General features: G+C 42.4%; 1 protein-coding gene across 3 annotated transcripts in view; it reads right to left on the reverse strand.

Moving 5' to 3' along the window:
• The window catches only part of aggf1 (angiogenic factor with G patch and FHA domains 1), a 110,221-nt gene that overhangs the window by 83,546 nt on the left and 3,218 nt on the right, over nucleotides 1–23,457 (reverse strand). For all 3 annotated transcript variants that reach the window (XM_068029487.1, XM_068029489.1, XM_068029488.1), the window contains 3 exons: nucleotides 16,147–16,352; nucleotides 11,488–11,590; nucleotides 10,858–11,156 (listed from right to left, as the gene is read on the reverse strand). In XM_068029487.1, the coding sequence (XP_067885588.1) occupies nucleotides 10,858–11,156; nucleotides 11,488–11,590; nucleotides 16,147–16,338 (594 nt within the window). In that variant the 5' untranslated portion in view covers nucleotides 16,339–16,352. The remainder of the gene's footprint in view (nucleotides 1–10,857; nucleotides 11,157–11,487; nucleotides 11,591–16,146; nucleotides 16,353–23,457) is intronic.

The raw sequence follows: 23,457 nt of genomic DNA on the forward strand, positions 1-23,457 counted from the left end.
TCAGAATGGTGTGTGGCTTGGAGCAGAACCTGCAGGTGGTGGTGTTCCCATGCATCTGCTGCACTTGTCTTTCTAGGTGGTACACGTCGCGGGTGCGGAAGGTGCTGTCACAGGAGTCTTGGTGAGTTGTTGCAGTGCATCTTGTAGATGGTACACACTGCTGCCACTGTTCGTCGGTGGTGGAGGGAGTGAATGTTGAAGGTGGTAAATGGGGTGTCAATCAAGAAGGTTGCTTTCTCCTGGATGGTATCAAGCTTCTTGAGTGTTATTGGGGCTGCACTTATCCAGGCAAGTGGAGAGTATTCCATCACACTCCTGACTTGTGCCTTGTAGGTGATGGACAGGCACTGGAGAGTCAGGAGGTGGATTACTCACCGCAGAATTCCAAGCCTTTGATCTGCTCTTGTAGCCACAGCATTTATGTGGCTGGTCCAGTTCAGCTTCCGGTCAATGGTAACCCCCAGGATGTTCAGCAATGTTAATGACATTGAACATCAAGGGGAGATGGTTAGATTCTCTCTTGTTGGAGATGGTCAGTGCCTGGCACTTGTGTGGTGCGAATGTTACTTGCCATTTAACAGCCCAAGCCTGGATGTTGTCCAGGTCTTGCTGCATATGGACATGGGCTACTTCAGTATCTGAGGAGTCACAAATGGTGAACATTGTGCAATCAGCATAAGTCCCCACTTCTGACCTTATGATGGAGGGAAGATCATTGATGAACCAGCTGAAGTTGGTTGGGCAGAGGACACTACCCGGAGGAACTCCTGCAGTGATGTCCTGGGACTGAGATGACTGACCTCCAACAATCACAACTATCTTCCTTTGTGCTACGTATGAACCAACGGAGAATTATCCCTGATTCGCACTGACTCCAGTTTTGCTAGGGCTCCTTGATGCCATACTCGGTCAAATGCTGCCTTGATGTCAAGGGCAGTCACTCTCAGCTCACCTCTTTTGTGCATATGATGCTAGTTACCTCAGGAGGAGGCCGAGATGGATCATCCAATCGGCACTTCTGGCTGAAGATGGAAGCAAATGCTTCAGCCTCATCTTTTGTACTCATGTGCTGGGCTCCCCCATCGTTGAGGATGGGGATATTTGTGCAGCTTGCTCCTCTTGTTAGTTGTTTAACTTATCTAAGCCTGTCAGAATCTTGTACACCTTTACTAAATCCCGGCTCAATCTCCTTTACTCCAGGGAGAACAACCTAACCTTGTAACTAAAATCACTCAACAATGGTACCATTTTGTTAAATCGCCTCTGGACCCCCACATCTTTCCTAAAGTGTGGATGTAACACTCTAGTTGGGGCCTACAGGTTCAGCATAACCTCCCTGCTTTTGTACTCCATGCCTCTAGTTATGAAGCCCAAGGTTGGGGAAGACGGTGGCGTAGTGGTAATGTCACTGAACTAGTAATCCAGAGACATAAGCTAATGTCCAGGGGACATGGGTTCAAATCCCACCATGGCAGCTGGTGGAATTTAAATTCAATTAATAAATAAATTCATATAATTAATAAAATAGAATTGAAAGCTAGTCTCGGTAATGGTGTCATGAAACTATCGATTGTCATTAAATCCATCTGGTTCACTAATGTCCTTTAGGGAAGGAGATCTGCCATCCTTACCTGGTCTGGCCTACATGTGCCTCCAGACCCACAGCAAAGTGGCAAAGTCCAAGAATGACTTGTTACTTTGTTACGGTAATCCCTGTAAAACCATTAAGTGCAACTTACATTTCTTAACTGCCCTCTGAAATGGCCTAGCAAGCCATTCAGTTCAAGGGCAATTAGGGCTGGGCAACAAATGTTGGCCTTGAAAGCGATGCCCACATCCCATGAAAATTTTTTTAAAAGGTCACATATGCTTTCCTAATCACTCTCTCAAGATATCCTGCCACCTTCAAAGATCTATGCACATGCACCCCAGGTCCCTCTGTTCGTGCACACTCTTTAGAACCACAACATCAAGTCTATATTGCCTCTCCCTATGCCTTCTGCTAAAATGCATCAACTCACTTTTCTGTATTAAATTCCATCTGCCACTCGTCTGCCCAGTCTTCCAGCCTATCTATGTCCTGTTGCAGGTGATTTGTATCATCCTCACTGTTTGCCACTCTTCCAAGTTTGGTATCATCAGCAAATTTTGAAATTAGAGTCATAGAGAGATACAGCACCGAAACAGGCCCTTTGGCCCACTGAGTCTGTGCCGACCATCAACCACCCATTTATACTAATCCTATATTAATCCCATTTTTCCCTCTCACAGCCCCACAATTCTCCTACCATTACCTACACTAGGGGCATTTTTTTTTTACAATGGCCAATTTATTATTTTTTATTTACTTAGAGATATAGCACTGAAACAGGCCCTTCGGCCCACCGAGTCTGCGCCGACCAACAACCACCCATTTATACTAATCCTACATTAACCCCATATTCCCTACCACATCCCCACCATTCTCCTACCTACACTAGGGGCAATTTACAATGGCTAATTGACCTATCAACCTGCAAGTCTTTGGCATGTGGGAGGAAACTGGATCACCCGGTGGAAACCTACGCAGTCACAAGGAGAACTTGCCAACTCCACACAGGCAGTACCCAGAACTGAACCCGGGTCGCTGGAGCTGGAAGGCTGCGGTGCTAGCCACTGTGCCATCCAATTCTACTCTGTATTCCAAGATCCAAGTCATTTATATATAGCAAAAAAAAAGCAGTGGTCCTAGCACTGACTCTTGGGGAACACAATCTACCATCCTCCAATCTGAAAAACAACCATTTACCACGACTCGCTGTTTTCTGTCCTTGTGCCAATTTTAATCCGACTGGACACTGATCTTCCTATGCCATGAGTCTCAATTTTGTTAACCAGACTTTTATGTGGTACTTCATGAAACGCTTTCTTAAAATTCATATAGCCAACATTCACCACATTCCCTTCACCATCGTTCTCTGTTACATCATCAAAAAATTCAATAAGATCAGTCAAGCAGGATCTGCCTTTTACAAATCCATGCTGGCTTTTCCGAATTAACTAAAACCCCTCCAAGTGCCTGTTGACTTTTTTCCATGATTATTGTTTCTAAAACCTTACCCACCACTGACGTTAAACTAACTGGCCTGTGATCAGGATTTCATTTTGGGCATAGTACAGTCACATAATTAAGAACAAAAATAATTACAGCACAGGAACAGGCCCTTCGGCCCTCCAAGCCTGCGCCGATCCTGATCCTCTATCTAAACATGACGCCTATTTTCTAAGGTTCTGTATCTCTTTTCTTCCTGCCCATTCATGTATCTGTCTAGATACATCTTAAAAGACGCCATCGTGCCCGCATCTACCACCTCCGCTGGCAACGCGTTCCAGGCACCCACCACCCTCTGCGTAAAGAACTTTCCACGCATATCCCCCCTAAACTTTTCCCCTCTCACTTTGAACTCGTGTCCTCTAGTAATTGAATCCCCCACTCTGGGGAAAAAGCTTCTTGCTATCCACCCTGTCTATACCTCTCATGATTTTGTACACCTCAATCAGGTCCCCGCTCAACCTCCGTCTTTCTAATGAAAATAATCCTAATCTACTCAACCTCTCTTCATAGCTAGCGCCCTCCATACCAGGCAACATCCTGGTGAACCTCCTCTGCACCCTCTACAAAGCATCCACATCCTTTTGGTAATGTGGCGACCAGAACTGTACGCAGTATTCCAAATGTGGCCGAACCAAAGTCCTATACAACTGTAACATGACCTGCCAACTCTTGTACTCAATACCCCGTCCGATGAAGGAAAGCATGCCGTATGCCTTCTTGACCACTCTATTTACCTGTGTTGCCACCTTCAGGGAACAGTGGACCTGAACACCCAAATCTCCCTGGACATCAATTTTCCCCAGGACTTTTCCATTTACTGTATAGTTCACTCTTGAATTGGATCTTCCAAGATGCATCACCTCGCATTTGCCCTGATTGAACTCCATCTGCCATTTCTCTGCCCAACTCTCCAATCTATCTATATTCTGCTGTATTCTCTGACAGTCCCCTTCACTATCTGCTACTCCACCAATCTTAGTGTCATCTGCAAACTTGCTAATCAGTCCACCTATACTTTCCTCCAAATCATTAATGTATATCACAAACAACAGTGGTCCCAGCACAGATCCCTGTGGAACACCACTGGTCACACGTCTCCATTTTGAGAAACTCCCTTCTACTGCTACTCTCTGTCTCCTGTTGCCCAGCCAGTTCTTTACCCATCTAGCTAGTACACCTTGGACCCCAAGCGCCTTCACTTTCTCCATCAGCCTGCCATGGGGAACCTTATCAAACGCCTTACTGAAGTCCATGTATATGACATCGACAGCCCTTCCCTCATCAATCAACTTTGTCACTTCCTCAAAGAATTCTATTAAGTTGGTAAGACATGACCTTCCCTGCACAAAACCATGTTGCCTATCACTGATAAGCCCATTTTCTTCCAACTGGGAATAGATCCTATCCCTCAGTATCTTCTCCAGCAGCTTCCCTACCACTGACGTCAGGCTCACCGGTCTATAATTACCTGGATTATCCCTGCTACCCTTCTTAAACAAGGGGACAACATTAGCAATTCTCCAGTCCTCCGGGACCTCACCCGTGTTTAAGGATGCTGCAAAGATATCTGTTAAGGCCCCAGCTATTTCCTCTCTCGCTTCCCTCAGTAACCTGGGATAGATCCCATCCGGACCTGGGGACTTGTCCACCTTAATGCCCTTTAGAATACCCAACACTTCCTCCCTCCTTATGCCGACTTGACCTAGTGTAATCAAACATCTGTTCCTAACCTCAACATCCGTCATGTCCCTCTCCTCGGTGAATACCGATGCAAAGTACTCGTTTAGAATCTCACCCATTTTCTCTGAGTCCAAGCATAACATTCCTCCTTTGTCCTTTAGTGGGCCAATCCTTTCTCTAGTTACCCTCTTTCTCCTTATATATGAATAAAAGGCTTTGGGATTTTCTTTAACCCTGTTTGCTAAAGATACTACAACAATCACCTGCCAAAGGAGGAAACATTAGGAGGGATGACTCAAACTGTGGGCAAAGAGGTGGTTTTTGAGGAGGAGGGCGAGGTGGAGAAGTAGAGGAGTTTAGGGAGAGAAGTGTGGAGGGTCCAGGCAGCTGATGGCATAACTACCAACAGTGGGGCAAAGAGTGGAGAGTTTGGAGAGCAGGGCGTAGGGCTGCAGAAGATAGGAAGGGGCAATGTCATGATTTAAAAAGAATGAGAATTTTAAATGGGAGAGGGACAGGAAGACAATATAGGTCAGAGAAGACAAGGGTGATGGGTGAGAGGGATCTTTATGGGATAAGACATGGGTAGCAGAGTTTTGAAAAGGGCTGATGACCATTTTGAAAGGGAGGGGAACCATACCTGAGGAGAGGAATCCATTTACTGTAACAGTTACAGTACATTTGTGACATCTGAGATACGGGATGCAGATGTGGAAACATTTGCTTAAAAACTATATAGATTATTCAATTATCTCTGTGCCATAATTACAAGAATGTTCCCTGTAGCAGTATGACAGGTGGTCAAATATTGCATTGACTGCAAGTGCACTCTAAAGACAATTCTGGCATTGCAGAAAGTAGCCCTACAAAATACCATCCACAAGATGCACTGTAGCAACTCACCGAGGCTCCTTCATCATCACCTTCCAAACCCGCGACCTCTACCACCAAGTGCAGCAGGTGCATGGGAACACTACCACCTGCAAGTCTCCCTCCAAGCCACACACCATCCTGACTTAAGAACATAGCAGGAGTAGGCCATTGAGCCCATCGTGCCTGCTCCGCCATTCAATACGATCATGGCTGATCATCCACTTCAAAGCCTTTTTACCACACTATCTCCATATCCCCTTATGTCATTGGTATTTAGAAATCTGTCAACCCTACCAATTACTGCCCTATGAGTCTACTCTCGATCATCAGCAAACTGATGGAAGGGGTTGTTGACAGTGCTATCAAGCAGCACTTGCTCAGCAATAACCTGCTCACTGATGCTTAGTTTGGGTTCCGCCAGGGCCACTCAGCTCCTGACCTCATTACAGCCTTGTGTGTAGCAAGAAAATGGGGAAGGTAGGCCCAAGAATGACAGTATGAGTAAGTCTCATTAAAACCCAAATAGTAATTAACTTGAATAGATCTCTCAATGAATTTCCCATCTGATTTGACCTTCGACCTCTAAATGCACAGTTTGCTCATTAGAAATGGTAACTCAGCAGCTTCCTTGTTGCTCACTTAGGTGCACTCATTCTTAAAGCTGGGACTGACTTTTTTTAGAAAGTTGTTTTATTGATGTGTCATACAGGTGTTTCCACTTCATTGCTTTTGCGACAGTTTTATTACTCTGTTTACTACTAACCTTTTGCACAGACCTCCAGCCACAGTATTGTTCCAGCTGCCAGCTGTCAAAATTAGCTAACTACACTGATTAGAATTGAAGTTCTTTTGGTCCTGCCAACTGCTGTCAAGGATTTGGAGGAGCAAGAGAAACTCAGACAGAGAGAAGGCAGGCAGGCCTCCTCCTGAGGTCCCCAGAATCAGAGAAGCCAGTCTTCAAAAGCCAATCTAATTCACTACACGTGATATCAAATAATGGCTTACGGTACTGGATACTGCAAATGTTATCGGCCCTGAAAACATACCAGCAACACTGAAGACTTGTGCACCAGAACTAGCTGCGCCCCTAGTCAAGCAGTTCCAGTACAGCTACAACACTGGCATTGTAGAAAATTGCCCATGTATATCCTGTGCACAAAAAGTGCACAACCCTACCAATTACTGCCCTATGAGTCTACTCTCGATCATCAGCAAACCGATGGAAGGGGTTGTTGACAGTGCTATCAAGCAGCACTTGCTCAGCAATAACCTGCTCACTGATGCTTAGTTTGGGTTCCGCCAGGGCCACTCAGCTCCTGACCTCATTACAGCCTTGGTCCAAACATCAACAAAAGAGCTGAACTCTGGAGGTGAGGTGACGGTGACTGCCATTGACATCAAGGCAGCATTTGACAGAGTATGGCACAAAAGAGACATAACAAAACTGGAGTCAATGGGAATCAGGGAGAAAACTCTGCTAGTTGGAGTCATATTCAGCACAAAGGAAGATGTTTGTGGTTGTTGTAGGTCATTCATCTCAGTCCTAGGACATCACTGCACGAGTTCCTCAGGGTAGTGTTCGAGGCCCAAACATCTTCAGCTGCTTCATCAATGACCTTCCCTCCATCATAAGGTCAGAAGTGGGGATGTCCACTGATATTTGCACAGTGTTCAGTACCATTCAGATACTGAAGCAGCCCATGGCCAGATGTTGCAAGACCTGGACAACATCTAGGCGTGGGCTGATAAGTGGCAAGTAACATTCGCAACACACGTGTCAGGCAATGACCATCTCAAACAAGAGAGAATCTAACCATCTCCCCTTGAGGTTCAATGGTATTATCATCACTGAATACCCTATCAACATCCTGCGGATCACCACTGACCAGAAACTGAACTGGACCAGCTACATAACTGCTGTGGCTAAAACAGCAAATCTGAGACTGGGAATTCTGCAGCAAGTAACTCACCTCCTGTCCCCCCAATGCCTGCCCACCATCTACAAGGCACAAGTCAGGAGTGTAATGGAATACTCTCTCCACTTGCCTGGATGGGTGCAGCTCTAACAACACTCAAGAAGCTCAACACCATCCAAGTCAAAGCAATCTGCTTGATTGGCACCCCATCCACCATCTTCAACATTCACTCCCTCCATCACCAACGCACAGTGGGTGCAGTGTGTACCATCCACAAGATGCACTGTAGCAACTCACCGAGGCTCCTTCGTCATCACCTTCCAAACCCACGACCTCTACCACCAAGTGCAGCAGGTGCATGGGAACACTACCACCTGCAAGTCCCCCTCCAAGCCATACACCATCCTGACTTAAGAACATAGCAGGAGTAGGCCATTGAGCCCATCGTGCCTGCTCCGCCATTCAATACGATCATGGCTGATCATCCACTTCAAAGCCTTTTTACCACACTATCTCCATATCCCCTTATGTCATTGGTATTTAGAAATCTGTCAATCTCTACGTTAAACATACTCAATGACTGAGCTTCCACAGCCCGCTGGGAAAAAGAATTCCGAAGATTCACAACTCTCTGAGTAAAGAAATTTCTCCTCATTTCACTCCCAAGTGGCTTCCCCCTTATTTTGAAATTGTGTCCCCTGGTTCTAGACTCCCCAACCAGGGGAAACATCTTACCTGCATCTACCCTGTCTATCCCTTTAAGTATTTTGTAGGTTTCAATGAGATCACCTCTCATTCTTCAAAACTCTAGAGAATACAGGCCCAATTTCCCCAATCTATCTTCACAGGACAGTCCCACCATCCTGGGAACAAGTCTGGTGAACCATCGTTGCACTCCCTCTATGGCAATAGTATCCTTCCTAAGGTAAGGGGACCAAAATTGCACACAGTACTCCAGGTGCGGTCTAACCAAGGTTCTATACAATTGAAACAAGACTTCACTACTCCTGTACTCAAATCCTCTTGCGATAAAGGCTAATATACCATTAGCCTTCTTAGTTGCTTGCTGCACCTGCATGCTCGTTTTCAGTGACTTATTGACAAGGACACCCAGGTCCCTTTGTACATCTACACGTTCCAAACTCTCAATATTTAAAAAAATTCTCTACACATCTGTTCCTCCTACCAAAGTGGATACCTCATACTTATCCACATTATATTCCATCTGCCACGTTCTTGCCCACTCACTAAGTCTGTCCAAATCTCCTTGAAGCGCTTTGCATCTTCCTTACAACACATTGCCACCTAGCTTTGTGTTATCCACGAACTTGAAAATATTACATTTGGTCCCCACATCCAAATCATTGTTATGTATTGTGTACAGCTGGGGCCCAAGTACTGATCCTTACTACCACTAGTCACAGCTTGCCAATACGAGAATGACCCGTTTACTCCTACTCTGTTTTCTGCCTGTTAACCAATCTTTAATCCATGCCAGTATATTACTTCCTATCCCATGTGCTTTAAATTTTGCTAAACAACCTCCTGTGGGGGACTTTATCAAAAGCCTTCTGAAAATCCAAGTATACTATGTCCACTGACTCCCCTTTATCAATTCTGTTAGTCACATCCTCAAAACATTCCAACAGGTTCGTCAAACATGATTTCCCATTCATAAGTCCATGTTGACTATGCCCAATCAGATCATTTTCATCCAAGTGTCCAGTTATCACATCCTTTAGAATAGATTCCAGCATTTTCTCTACTGCTGATGTACGGCTAACAGGTCTGTAGTTCCCAGCTTTCTCTCACTCCATTCTTAAATTTGCTACCTTCCAATCTGCAGGAACTATTCCAGAATCTATAGAATTTTGGAAGATGCAGCAACTATCTCCATCTTTCAACACTCTGGGATGTAGAGTATCAGGTCCTGGGGACTTAACTTCCAGTTCCATTAATTTCTCCAATACAACCTTCTTAATACTAATTTTCTTCAATTCCTCATTCTCCCTAATCCCTCGGATCTCTAATTCTGGGTGATTTCTTCTATCTTCTTCAGTGAAGGCAGACACAAAGTAATCATTTAGCTTCTCTATTTCTCTATTCCCTATAATAAATTCTCCTGACTCTGTCTGTAATAAACCCACATTTGTCTTAGTTGGAGGTTGTATTTACTTGAGTGGCTACCTCTTATGTTGTTTTGCATACTGGCTTTGTGGAAAGGTTTGCCTCAGCCCAGCCTCAAAGATGGCCACCTTCCTTTAAAGTACCTCCTCCAGCAGCATATCTAAACTCTCATCATTGAAGGGGAGCATTTCCATCTCCTCCAGGAATCATCAGTCGTGTACCACAATAGTCAGCCTCCAGGACATCGAATAGGAGTCCCATAAAAACTGTTGCACCCATTCCTCAACTACCTTGCTACCATAGGATTCCCTGTGCAGTTGGAAAATACAAGGGGCATAATTGAATTAAATGACCTTACTAAACCTGGAGAGGTCTGCTAGTCACATCGTCAACGCAAGAATACACGCAATCTATCTGTTGGCTGAGGGAGGAACTTTGACCAGAACTCCAGGAGAATGCCCCTGCTCTATTTCAAATTGTGCAATGGGATTTTTTTTTTTATGTCCACCTGTAAAAGCAGATGGGGTCTTGGTCTAACATCTCATCTAAAAGATGACACCTCTGACAGTGTTGCACTCTGTCAGTATTAATCCAGATATGTCATCTTAGATTACGTACTCAAGTATCTGGATTGGGGCTTGAACCCATGACGTACTAATTCAGGGCAACAGGAGTATGTAGACTAAAGAAGCACCTCACCTTCACAACACTTCTCCAACTGAGTTCAGCTACTCTGTGGAGAATCATTAGCAACAGTTTGTCTATGAACATTCCTAAAGTCAGCTTGACTTTTTTTTTAAGAACTTAGGTATAGGTCAGGAGTTAGGTTCATATGAAATTATTAGAATAACAGTTTTTTAAGAGAGAGGTTATGATGCTCAGCTTTTTCTATTCTTATATTTAATTAAAAACTTTTCGCCTCCCCCATTTAATAGTGGATTTTCTGAAATATATAGGAAGATTGGTTTTAAATAGTTTATTTCTAACATCTATAAACACAATACTGTATTTAATCTACGCCATCAGTACGTTTGGCATATCTTCACCCTTGTACTGTTGATTATGTATTACATTCAAGTATTAATACTTCGGTAAGATCAGAAAATATTATTTTGGAGCAATATTTCTAACTTCACTCTGGGTTAATTTATAACAAATTATACCTACCTCTGCATTTTCAGCAATGTTATGGTCTCTCTCTGGGAGTGTTGGTTTATCAGGATACTCCGTGTACTGATAGCTGTCTGTCTGGGCCTCTTCTGTGTATTGATAGCAGGCTGTTTGAGCCTGTTCTGTGTACTGGTAGCTCTCTGTCTGTGCTTGTGTTTGAAATTGATCACAGGCCTGTATTATATCCTGAACTTTTTGACAGGCTCCATGAATTTCAAGCCTCGACACATCGTTTCTGCCATTCTGATCACTGTTCAAGTGATAACGAAAATCTTCAGCTTCATTATGGTAACAGTCTAGGAAACAGAAAGACAAAGTAATGAGATTTAAGCACTTTATCATTTCGACAACAGCTAGTTTACTTGTAAATCATTTTATCATATCTTTCCCTAAAGGGTTCATGCTATGATTTTCTTTAGAAAAGTGCTAATATTGCAAAAATATCTGGAGTTGCTAGGAGCAACTGTTAATTAATTCTGGGAATTACCTCCAGTAGTTCTAGAAATAGATCAAACTATTACCAGCTCATAATAAAACAATCAGAAAGGTTGCAGACAGAAAACTGTCTCCTGGCAGTCTATTAGTCAGTCCAGTTTTTATTTTTCCCAGACAATTCTTAACATCTACCTTTGTAGTGATGGGTAATGCAAAGATCTGTCTGAACTCCCAGATCAACTGTGTCCTTTTCTTTCTTTTCTCTTTCATGGATTTTTTCGCTGAGATCTTTAACCTGTAAATATAGGACAAGTTTCACTTCTTTGCATACTGTAGATCACAAAACTATTTTTACATCACATATGATCAGGAATACCAGTTGGCAATATAATATTTAATTGTATTTAAAGTTATGGTGTTATAGAATTTGTAGCAGGGAGACAGGCCATTCAGCTCAACTGGTCAATGCTGATGTTTATGCACTGCACAAGTCTCCTCCCATTCTAACTCTCAGTATATCCTTCTATTCCTTTCTCCTTCACGTGATTAGCTAGCTTCTCAAACGCAGCTATGGTATTCATTTCAATTACTTTATGCGGTAGCATGTTCTACAACCATTCTCCTCATAAAGTTGTTCCTCCTGAGTTCCTTATTGGATTTATTAGTGACCATTATTTATATGATCCCTAGATTTGAACTCCCCCACATCATCTTCATATCTACCCTATGAAGCCCCTTCAGAATATTAAAGAACAACCCCTCACCCTTCCCGTTTCTTGATTTAAATGTACATACGGACAAAAGACCACGGTGTCCATCTATTTGGACCCAAAGTTCAAAAGCACCATATACACCGTCTCCTTTATGCCTTTCAATTGCTTCTTTCATCAAAAGACTACCCAACTACTTCTCCATTGTCATCCTGCATAGTGTTAATTAAATGCAGGATCATCCTCCCTCATACTATGAAATTCCATTCCCAAAATACCTCAACAATAATGATCATTAATGCATGAAAAAATGCATCACTAATCTATTATTTAGTAATATATCTATCTACTAAAAAGGGTACGATAATATGCAGTTCCTGCTTTGTGACTTTGCATTACATTTTGTGTGTCAAACTCTGAGCTCATGTTCTGGCATCACGCTTCTTGGTTGTTTCAGATTTCATATTGCTGAACAGCAACAAATCTCAACTCACTCTAAGCAGTGAGAAAAATCTACCAATAAAGAAATGCAGAAATTGAACTAATCAAACCACTAAAGTTGTTTTTGACGAACATGCTTTTTTGGCTGCTGTTTTTTGCTTAACTAGCCTACCACACGAGTGAAGATTTTTTGAAAATAAAATCTGTAATATAATAAATTTATTTACATCTATCCCTTCTCCCCAAAAATACCAGACCATAACTATACCCTTCGAAGTCCCACATTCCATCTTTCCCCAACAGTATGGCATCCTAATCTCCTCAATTCTCACGGGATCCAAGACCTCTGCCTCCAACAGTCCCAGATCCTTGCACCCTCCTCGCACTACTTTCATACATGTAACTTACCGTACTGCTGCTGCATCTTGCAATTCCCTCCATCAATGGTACCAGACTACCTCAGACACCTTAACCCACTGTTCCCATCTTCTGGAATCCCCATCCAATGCTGACACTCATCACCATCGGTAATCCCTCGTGTCGAGGATGATTCTTCCTTGCAGATGGCTGGGTGGAAGTGAGATGTCAGTGTTGGCTGTGGATTCGCAGATGGCTCGAGTCCTATCTTAGCCTTGCAGGCTCTCCCACAGCGAGGACAAGAGTTGTCAGCTGGTAGAGGTGGTGGCAGATTGGTGGCTTGAGCAGCCACCCTCTCTTTCCATCTCTCTTACCGTTCTCAGTGACTGCTCTTGTTGGTTGGAAGGTCTTGCACCATTTTTGATGATGGATCGTCATGTTGGTCACAACTGGGCTTCTGCTTTCCATATATTGATGTTAATAGAGCAGATTTTCATGAAGGCTTTGAGATTGTCTTTGAAACATTTTCTTTGGCTCCTGTGTGAATGGGCTCCCAGGCATAGCTGAGTAGAGCACCTGTTTGGGCAGTCTTGAGTCAGACATTCTGACAACATGTCCCAACTATCTCAGCTTATGAGAGATTATCATGGCCTCAATACTTGACGTGTGTGTCTTGGAGGAAGTTTATGTTTGGTCTTTTGTCCTCCCACTTGCTTCACAAGATCCTTCTAAGACATCGCTGATGTTGTTCTAGGGCCTTGTTATGGCGCCCCTAAGTTGTCCAAGCTTCAGCACTGTAGAGAAGCATGGGGAGAACGACTGCCCAATAGACTTTGAGTTTAGCGTCAGGTCTGATATCATGATTCCCAAAAACACGAGTACATAACTTACCATAGTCTGAGCTAGCACACTGGATTCAATGCTGTACCTCTTCATCAACGTCAGCTTTTTGGGATAGTCTCAATTAAAGGCGTTGGATGAGTTACATTTCGTGTGGATTGGTAGAGGACTATGTCTTCCTAGTGTAGTAAGCAAGTAGGCTTCAGTGAATGCACCAACTTCAGAGTGAGCACTAACTTGTGCGCCGTCAGCATACTGTAGTCTATTATAGAAGTGGTTGATGGTTGAGGTTGAAGAGTTTACTATCAGTGCGATAAGTTATTACCACACCTGGGGAAGCCTGTCAGTAGCTTTGCTACAAGAAAGATAGAAAATAGTGTTGGTGCAATGACGCCCCTGTTTTGACAGGGAAGGGCTCTGCCATGGAGCCACTGCATAGTACTGTTATTTGCATATTGTCACATAGGAAGGCGACAGATGATGTTTGTGAACTCATATCGCTGCAGCACCTTCCAAAGGCAGGCCGATTCACCAAGTCAAAGGCTTTTCTGAGATCGAAGAAAGCCAAGTACAAAAGGGATGTTCTGCTCTCTGCACTTTTCCTGAAGTTGCTGTCGACTGTTCCTCTGGCAGAAGCCGCTCTGGGACTCTGGAAGAATCGCCTCTGCAACTGGGGAGAGACGATTAAGAAGCATCCTAGCTAGGACTTTGCCAATAGCTGAGAGCAGTGATATGTCCCTGTAGTTGCTACAGTTTGACTTGTCTCTTTTCTTGAAGACTGTGATTATCATGGCATTTCCAAGATCTGCAAGATCCAATGCTCGAGGAAGTAATAACTGCCGTCAACCACATGAAAAAGAACAAAACTTCTGGTCCTGACAATATCCCTGCGGAAGTACTGAAGCACAGAGGAGATATAATGATCTCTCGGATACATGCCTTATTTGTGAAGCTCTGGCAGAATGAAAAAATTCCAAGTGACCCCAACACCTTGCGAGCATACCACCCTATAGCTGTCACACTCCAAGATCACATTCCTACACTTCTACACTCAACATGGTGGTCCCAGTAATTACATTCCCATAATAACACTGTCATCACTTCTAGACCCAAGAACCCTATCACTACTGCTGCATTTCCATAAACCTCCACACACCCATCACCATCTTCTCACTGCTCCCAGATTCCATCTCAATGCTACCAAACCATATAACCTCTCCCCACTTGGAACATCATTCCTACCATCCTGAACTTTAAAAAGGCAGGATATAAAACTGAGTACATAGATAAACAAACATATTTGTAAACTTAATCACATAATTTAAGCTCCAAAATACCACTATCATTCATATAATGCTTTGCAATCTCTCTTATTCGACCACTGTACATAGCAGAAAACAGCGAATTCACTGAGCAATGCCACAGGAGATCTGTTTATTTAAAAATGTTGTCAAAATGTAGTCATTTTTTGTACTAAAAGATTTACCTATCCAGATATTTGAATTAAGTAATGTAAATAACACAGCAAAGTAGGAATTCAATGCTAATTATTGAATTATCAAATTCAAAATGATAATTATAGTATGACGTTGTAAGAAATGGGACCTTTAATAAATGATACTTATATTATCTGAAAAGGAAGAATGTACAGGGTTACAGGAGAAGGCATTAGGGGAATTGCTCATGCAGAGAGCTCGTACAGACACTGAATGGCCTCCTTCTGCACTGTAACAATTCTATGATTCTGTAATACAAATAGTTCTCTCTCTCATTAAGGAGGATTGTATAGCAGGCAGCTAGGACTGCATAGGCCTGTTATTTCTGCCAAGGACATGACTCGAGCACAAGACATTCCTAAAGCTGATAAGATGGAGCCTCGTACCCACTCTAGACAAGCGTCTGGCAGACGTTTACAAACAATACCAAGCACAAGATAAGGTGAAAGGTGAAGGGGGGGGTGGGGGGGCACAGCAATGGATAAGCGGGAGGTCACCACCCCTGACACCTCAAGTACCTGTCCTGTATTCGCTGGTTAGAAGGGTCTGAACAAGTGATTGACACAGGGTGAACTACAGTCCCCAAAAACAAGGTACATAAATGGATGATCGGTGGAGCAAAGACAGCAGCCCCTGTCTGGCAGAGGATAGAGAGCTTCCTGACACCTTGGCTAACTGGAGGAGGTGACAAGACAGAGGAAGGGAGAGACAGAAGACTGCCCTTCCAGCTGCAAAATCATCTATTTAGTTTATGCATCATATCTAGACTGTTGCTTCTTTAAAATTACTTATCGGTTCTCAACCACCTATTTTGGGTAATCTGTGACTCCTGAACCTAAATCTTACAATGTTGATGTTATCCAATTAACAGATTATGATCAGCTGCATATATAAAACAATTATCATTTGACATGCTTTGTTCAAGCTTTTAATTTTGTTACATCTATTTTTAATCTAACATACATACGTTTTGTAGTATATATCTTTTCAGACAATATTAAGCTTACCTGCTTGAGTAGGTCTTCATTGTAGCTCTCTGTGCTCTTGTATAGGATTTCTGTGTGATTTAGTTCTTTCTGTAACACGAGAATCTGATTTTTACAGGACATTAATTCTTCCTGCAGATTTCTGACTTTCTGCCTTAGATTATGAAGCTCAGAGTCAAGATCTGAGTGTAGATTCCCATCTGTAGTTGTCATCTTAAAAGTCTAACCTGTGCCAAATCAGAGCAGAGCATACTTTTAGTCATAGCAAAGCATGATATGGACTTAATTCCTACACCAGATCTGTTAGCATTGGGTTTTACAATTACAATGATCAGATTTTAATGAAAATGGAATCAGAAATACAATAAACATAGGTGATTAGTACATAAAACAGTGTAGAAAAAAATCCTACAGGTAAATTCTCTTTCTAAATATTCTACTATCCTTGCAAACCTATTTTTGAATTAGAAAGCTGGTACAGAAGGCACCAGTCAGAAATAATTTGATTTCACAAAAAAAAAACACATTTGGTACCACTTTAAAAACTGAAGGGCAATTTCAAAAGTACATGGAGGCATCACAATTCTAAGCTTCAAGACAGATATTTTCTATGATATCTAATTAGCTATTAATTTCGAATTTTGAACAGCATAGGCTTGTGGTGACTGCAGACAGTACAGATTGCATTCTCTTGGGGAATTTCATAATATAAGTAGTTCACTAATTTGCACATTAATAAGGGATCAAGAAAGAATGCTTTTATAATGAAATAAATGGTTACCAGATCTTTATCCAATGATACATCAGCGCATTGAAACGAGTTGCTCTTTCACACATCCTTCAGACATGAAGGCTCCAATTTTAGAGGGAGGATGGGTACAGTGCATGTATACCCCGAAGTGGGTGGAGCACCCCAGAACGTAGAGGCCTATTTGATTTCAACAGCTAGGCCTCATTTCCATAAGCTTTTTCAGTGACCCACACAAAGACAGCCAGAACTACTTTCTGACTACAGGTAGGAGCGGGAATTCTGCAAATCGAGGTCATGACCAGTGACCCACGGGATGGGTCCAAACAGTCAAATAAGTAGGTGAGGGGGGCTCTGGACACAATTGGGAGAGGATATGATGAGGGAGGCCCAAGGCTTTTTTGTGGAGTCCTCCAGTTCTTCTTGACGCACAATGACAGCTAAAAATATTAAAAGATTTACCTACCAGGGCATCGTTTAGCCCATGATCCACCTCCCTATAAACATGGCCTGATGGCATCACTGCTCTCCCTACTCAGGCCTCCAACTAAAATTTCAGATTTACATATTTAAAGCAGGACCTTGCTGCCATCCCACACACCTTCTTAAAAGTGCAGGTTATCAGGACTCAACATCAAATTTTTGATTCCATCCCATCCTACCCAACTTACTTTACCTCATGCTTTCCAACATCATTAATTAATTTGAGACAAGAAATGTGGTAAATATAGCATGCTTGGGAGAAACAGGCTTTGGACCTGTGGTTCCCAAAGCTCTCCATTACTGGGGTTTACCTCACACCATGTCTGGGTCTGCTGTGGACTAATTGAAATAGATTTACTGAAATCATTAGTCAACAAATTCATTATCATTGTATCATGCTACTACCAGAATGGTAGAAAGTGAATAAGATGGACTTTCTTTTTAAAAAGTCTAGCAATTCCTAGGTTACTATTAACCTTCTCCTTTATCATTCTGCTCCTCAAAAAAAAGGCTTCAATGTCTTCATTCTAATGACAGCCATTTGGAAGAAGATTGGGCATAGAAATAAAGTGGACATCTCTTCCTTGGCCATATTAACCATCCTGCATTGCAAATCATTCAAAGTGATACTGCTCAAAAACAGACAGTGACGCAAGCCAGAAGTACTAGGAGTTCACCTCATGGGATCATTGTCTGATAAGAATATGCTATTGTAGGAGATTAGTCTGGACAACTGGAATGCAGGAACAAGCAGATAGGTTCCCAGATTGTGTGAACAGCATTCCACGTAAGGCATTAACATCAGACCACCAGAACAATGGAGGAACAGATACTGGTACATAGACTATCAGCGAGATTATATTAACCATCTGGAATGAGCTTAATTTCATCTCATATGCCTTTGAAATGCAAGGCAAGAAACAAGTTAACTTGATCAGTAGTGAAACAAACAAGATGGCCATTATCTGTTGAACAGAGATGCTAACTACAACTTTGATGGTTCAGGAGGGGTAAATGTGTTACTAGGGTGATCGATTCTCCAGGCAGCAAGCAGTATGTATAACTTCCTGGTTCTCTGGATTTAAAAGCAGAACCAAATTTGCAGTTTAAGTTGCAAGGGCACCACTAGCAACCAGGCCAGAGAGCAGCTAAAGAAGGAAAGCGCAGCTTGACTGGGCAACTGGGTACAATACAACATGTTGTTTGCCTGAGTGGAGCAGGTAGAATCAATTCTTGCACTGTTCTGTTATCAGAATGTATGTATTAATCTTTTATTTGTTGACAATGAAATATCCACTATAAACCATACTGCTGTCAGTCTCGAAACGTTCGGCCTTTCCTCTGCAAATTACAAAACTACACTTATTTCCAATCATTGTCTCCTAAATCCACATCCTCTGTTCTCCTTGCACAGTATGCAGGCTTCCTGTACCACATGGATCAATTATAAAGAACAAACTTAATATAGCGCCTTTCACAACCTCGGGCCATCCCAAAGAGCTTTACAGCCAATGGGAGTAGTTATGAACTGTCGTCACTCTTGTAATGCAGCTTCACGTTTAAACCCATGCATGGCCTAACCCCACTTTATCTAAGCAACCTCCTGCAGCCACATAGATCTTGCAGGTAAAACTTGGGGCACAAGCTAACTCATTTCTCTCTGCTTCACAACTGGCACTTGTCATTTCACCCATTATATTGCTGTCCTTGGGAATTCACTCTCAAAATGTGTGCATTTCAAAAGCCTGCTAAAATCCTTCTGTGACTTTTCCTGCCTCTCTGTCTTGATTCATTTTCCTTTTCTCTTTGCATCTCCTGCTCAGTATTCAGTTTTTCTGTAAAGCAGTTGTTGTTTTCTACAAGGGACTACTATGTAAATATTAAGTTGTTGTAAATAGCGCAAGGACAAACAACTGGACTGGGACAAATGTCCTCACTGGCAGGTTCACTGTGATGAGGGAAGGTTTAAACTAAATTGGCAGGGGAAAGAGCACCAGCATAAAAGTAGAAAAGAGGAATAAGGTGCATAAAGGAAAGTGTTGGATAGTACTTGAGAAGGAAATAGCACCATATTAGTTTGGATCAAACAAAGGAGGACTATGAGGAATATTAAGACAGGTTTACAATGCATGTAAATAAACGCACAAAGTGTGGTGAATAAGACTGATGAACCACAAGCACAAATAGCCATGTGGGAATATGATGTGGTGGCAAAAACAGAAACGTGACTTAAAAATGAAGACTGGGCACTTAATATTCAAGGATACAAAGTGTTCAGAAAAGATAGGGAAAGAAAAAAGATGGGCTGGCAGTACTGATTAGGGAAGACATTGTAGTGCTGGAAGGAGAGGATGTCCTTGAAGAGGCAAAGACAGAATCCATTTGGTTAGAACAAGAAGCAAAAAGCGGGTGCTAATGCAACTGGGGATATTTAAAAGGGATCCAAATAGTGAGAGATATATATAGAGGAGCAAATCTGCAGGGAAATCACAGAGATATGCAAGAACTATACAGTGGTGATGTTCAGGGACTTTAACCAAATATCAATTGGGATAATCTTAGAGTAAAGGGAAAGGGGATTAATTTATGAAATGTATTCAGGTGAACTTCCTTGACCAGTATGTTCTTGGTCCAACTAGGAAGTAGACATTGCTAGATCTGGTGCTGGGGAATGAGGTGAACCAAGTATCTGTAGAGGAACACTTGAGTAAGAACAATCATTGTATCATAAGGTTTAGATTAGCAATGGAGAAGAGAAGAGCAAGGAACAATCTAATGTAGAACTTATATAATGGAAGAGGGCTAACTTCAATGGGATGAGAGGGGATCTCACCAGAGTAAAATGCAACCAAAGACTAACAGCAAAAACTGTAATGGAGCAATGGGTAATCTTTTAAGGTGGAGATGTTTCAGGTAGATTCCAACAAGGGCAAAAATAAGGAACCAAAGCCAGGGCTCGTTGGATGACAAGGGAGCGAGAGATTATGATGAAACAAAAAGGTGTATGATGTATGTCAGGTGAATTCAAGTGAGAACTAGGCCAAATACAATAAGTTGAGGGGTGAAGTGAAGAGGAAAATACGACTGGCAAAGAGAGAATATGAGAATAGAATGGCAGTTAACATAAGAGAACCCAAAAATCTTCTACCAGCATGTCAATAGTAAGAGGGTTGTAAGAGGTAGGAGGGAGCCCATTAGGGACAAAGAGGGTGATATATGCTTAGAGGCTCAGGGCAAGGCTAGAATACTTAATGAGTATTTTGTATTGTTTTTCACTCAGGAAAAGGATGCTGAAAAAAATATCAGAAGTGGAGATCGTAGAGATAATGGACGTACTGAAAAGGCTGGCTATACTTAGAGTGGATAAGTCACCTGATTCGGATGGCTTGCAACCCAGGATGATAAAGTGAAAGTGCTATAATGGAAGGGCTTGCCATATTCTTCCAACGCTCCCTAGCTACAGGGGAGGTGCCAGAGGATTGGAGAGTGGCAAATGTGATACCCTTATTCAAGAAAGGGTGCAAGGACATTCCTAGCAACTACAGGCCAGTCAGTTTAACGTCAGTTTAGTTTAGTTTAGAGATACAGCACTGAAACAGGCCCTTCGGCCCACCAAGCCTGTGCCGACCATCAACCACCCATTTATACTAATCCTACACTAATCCCATATTCCTACCACATCCCCACCTGTCCCTATATTTCCCTACCACCTACCTATACTAGGGGCAATTTATAATGGCCAATTAACCTATCAACCTGCAAGTCTTTGGCATGTGGGAGGAAACCCACGCAGACACAGGGAGAACTTGCAAACTCTACACAGGCAGTACCCAGAATTGAACTGGTGGGTGAGGTTTTAGAAACAATAATCAACAGGCACTTGGAAAGGTTTGAGTTAATTAGGGTGAGCCAGCACGGATTTGTAAAAGGCAGACTGTGCTTGACTACTCTAATTCAGTAATCTAATGAAGTAACAGAGAAGGTTGATGAAGGGAAAGCAATTGATATTGTCTATAGGGATTTTAAGGAAGCCTTTGACCAAGTGACACATAAAAGGCTGGTTACCAAAAGTGAGGCTCATGGAATAGGAGGGTCAGTGTCAGCTTGGATAAAAAAAATTGATTTAACGACAGAAAACAGCGAGCTGTGGTAAATGGTTACTTTTCAGACTGGAAGATGGTAGATTGCGATGTTCCACAATATAGAGTAAAATTCCAAAATTTGCCGATGATACCAAACTTGGAGGCTTGGCAGACAGTGAGGATGATACCAATTGACTGCACCAGGAATTAGATAGGCTAGCAGAATGGGCAGACAAGTGTCATTATGATTATGACAAAGCTGTACTTATATAGTGTCTTATCACATGACATCCCAAAGCGCTCTCCAGTCAATTAGTCATGAAGTGCAGACGCATTTGATGCAGGCAATTTGTGTACGGCCAAGTCACACAAACAACAAATGAGATGAATGCCCAGGTAATCTGTTTTTAGCTGTGTTGGTTGAGAGAACAATATTGATCAAGAAAGCCAGAACTCCCTGCTATTCTTTAAATAATGCAATGTGATATTTTATTTCCACCTGAACAGGCAGATGGAGCCTCGATTAATGCCCTATCTGAAAAAACTCAACATGAAGCTCTTCTTCAGTAACGCTCTGAAATGTCTGCCTAGATTTCATGTTCAAAACTCTGAAGTGGGGCTTGATCATAAAACTGTTTGACTCAAAGGCAAGAATGATACCAGTTAAGTCAAGCATACAGCTAGTGGGCCCAGAATGTCTGTGAGAATTCTTCATTTTGGTTGGTTGAAGAGACTGCCCTTCTCTCACATGCCACTGTTCCTCTGTAGAGGGCACTGTGGTGGAACAGATGCCAAGACAAATCTGCGAAAAGTCTGTGGACTGCTGTCAGTAAGATGAATGGAGAGTGCTGTTCCTTCAGCACTGAGAGCAAATTCTAGGCCACTGAAGTCCAAGTATTCTAGTAAATCTATGCTGCACTCCCTCCAAAGCCAATATATCCATTCAGGATTGAAATTATAAAACAGTTCTATGTGCAGATTGGTGGAAGCTTGGAACTCTTCCACAAATGTCAATTTATGAATGAATAACAAAATGATAGATTGTTAATTTTAAACTGAAATTGATCATTTTTGTTAACTAAAGGTACTAATGGATATAGGTAGGTATATGGAGTTAGGTCACAGATTAGCATGATCTCATTGAATGGTGGAACAGACTAAAGGGGCTAAATGGCCTTTGCCTGTTCCTGTTATCCCAGCATTGGTCCATTAATCTCAGATCTTGCGAACACCCTCAGATCAGTGTTTCTAAAACCTACCCATCCAGTGTTCTTGGAACTCTTGTATCCTGGGCCCACAGAGCTCCCACACGGTGACTACACCTTAAACTATTGGTGCACCTTGACATCCATCCGGGTTCTCTTTGAAGTGTTGTAGCTCCAATACTGATCAAGTCAGTGGCCATGGTAATCAATATAACCCTCTAATTTTTGAAGTGCGCGGCCGATTTGTTTAAGTACATGGCCCCTTCAAATTTTTTGCTGTTTGCGCAAGCGCGGTAACTTAAGGGGGCCGACTTCTGCACGGGAACATTTGGATTGCTACACAGCTTAGAAGGAACATTGGTGGCAATGCTACTCGGCATAACACGTCTGTTCTTATAAACTGGTAAAACCTGACTGCTTCATTAGCTACTTTGTCAGAGAAGCTACAAGAGGTATTACTCATCTTGATCTGGTATTCACATATGACATAGATAACAGAGGAAAATGGAAGTCTTCGCACTCTTGGAGATGGCAAACACAATGTCCAAGTTCACCATGACTTGATATTCAGAAATACTAAACACAAGGAGCCAAATATATAAATTGTAATAAAGGGGCTATTTCAAAGAGATTAAGGATCTGTCACAAAAATTGATTGGGGGAGGTTATTCGACAATACTCTGTTAGAGTGGATCACTTGAAAGGCATAATGCAGAGCATACAGGAGAGGGAGTCAGAACCCGCAAGTACAAACTATGAAGTCAAATTAAGCAGGGTTTAAAATGGATGTCCAACCCAAACCTGCCCCTTTTCC

This window comes from Heterodontus francisci, chromosome 4 (genome assembly GCF_036365525.1).
Source record: "Heterodontus francisci isolate sHetFra1 chromosome 4, sHetFra1.hap1, whole genome shotgun sequence".
Taxonomy (NCBI): Eukaryota; Metazoa; Chordata; class Chondrichthyes; order Heterodontiformes; family Heterodontidae; genus Heterodontus; species Heterodontus francisci.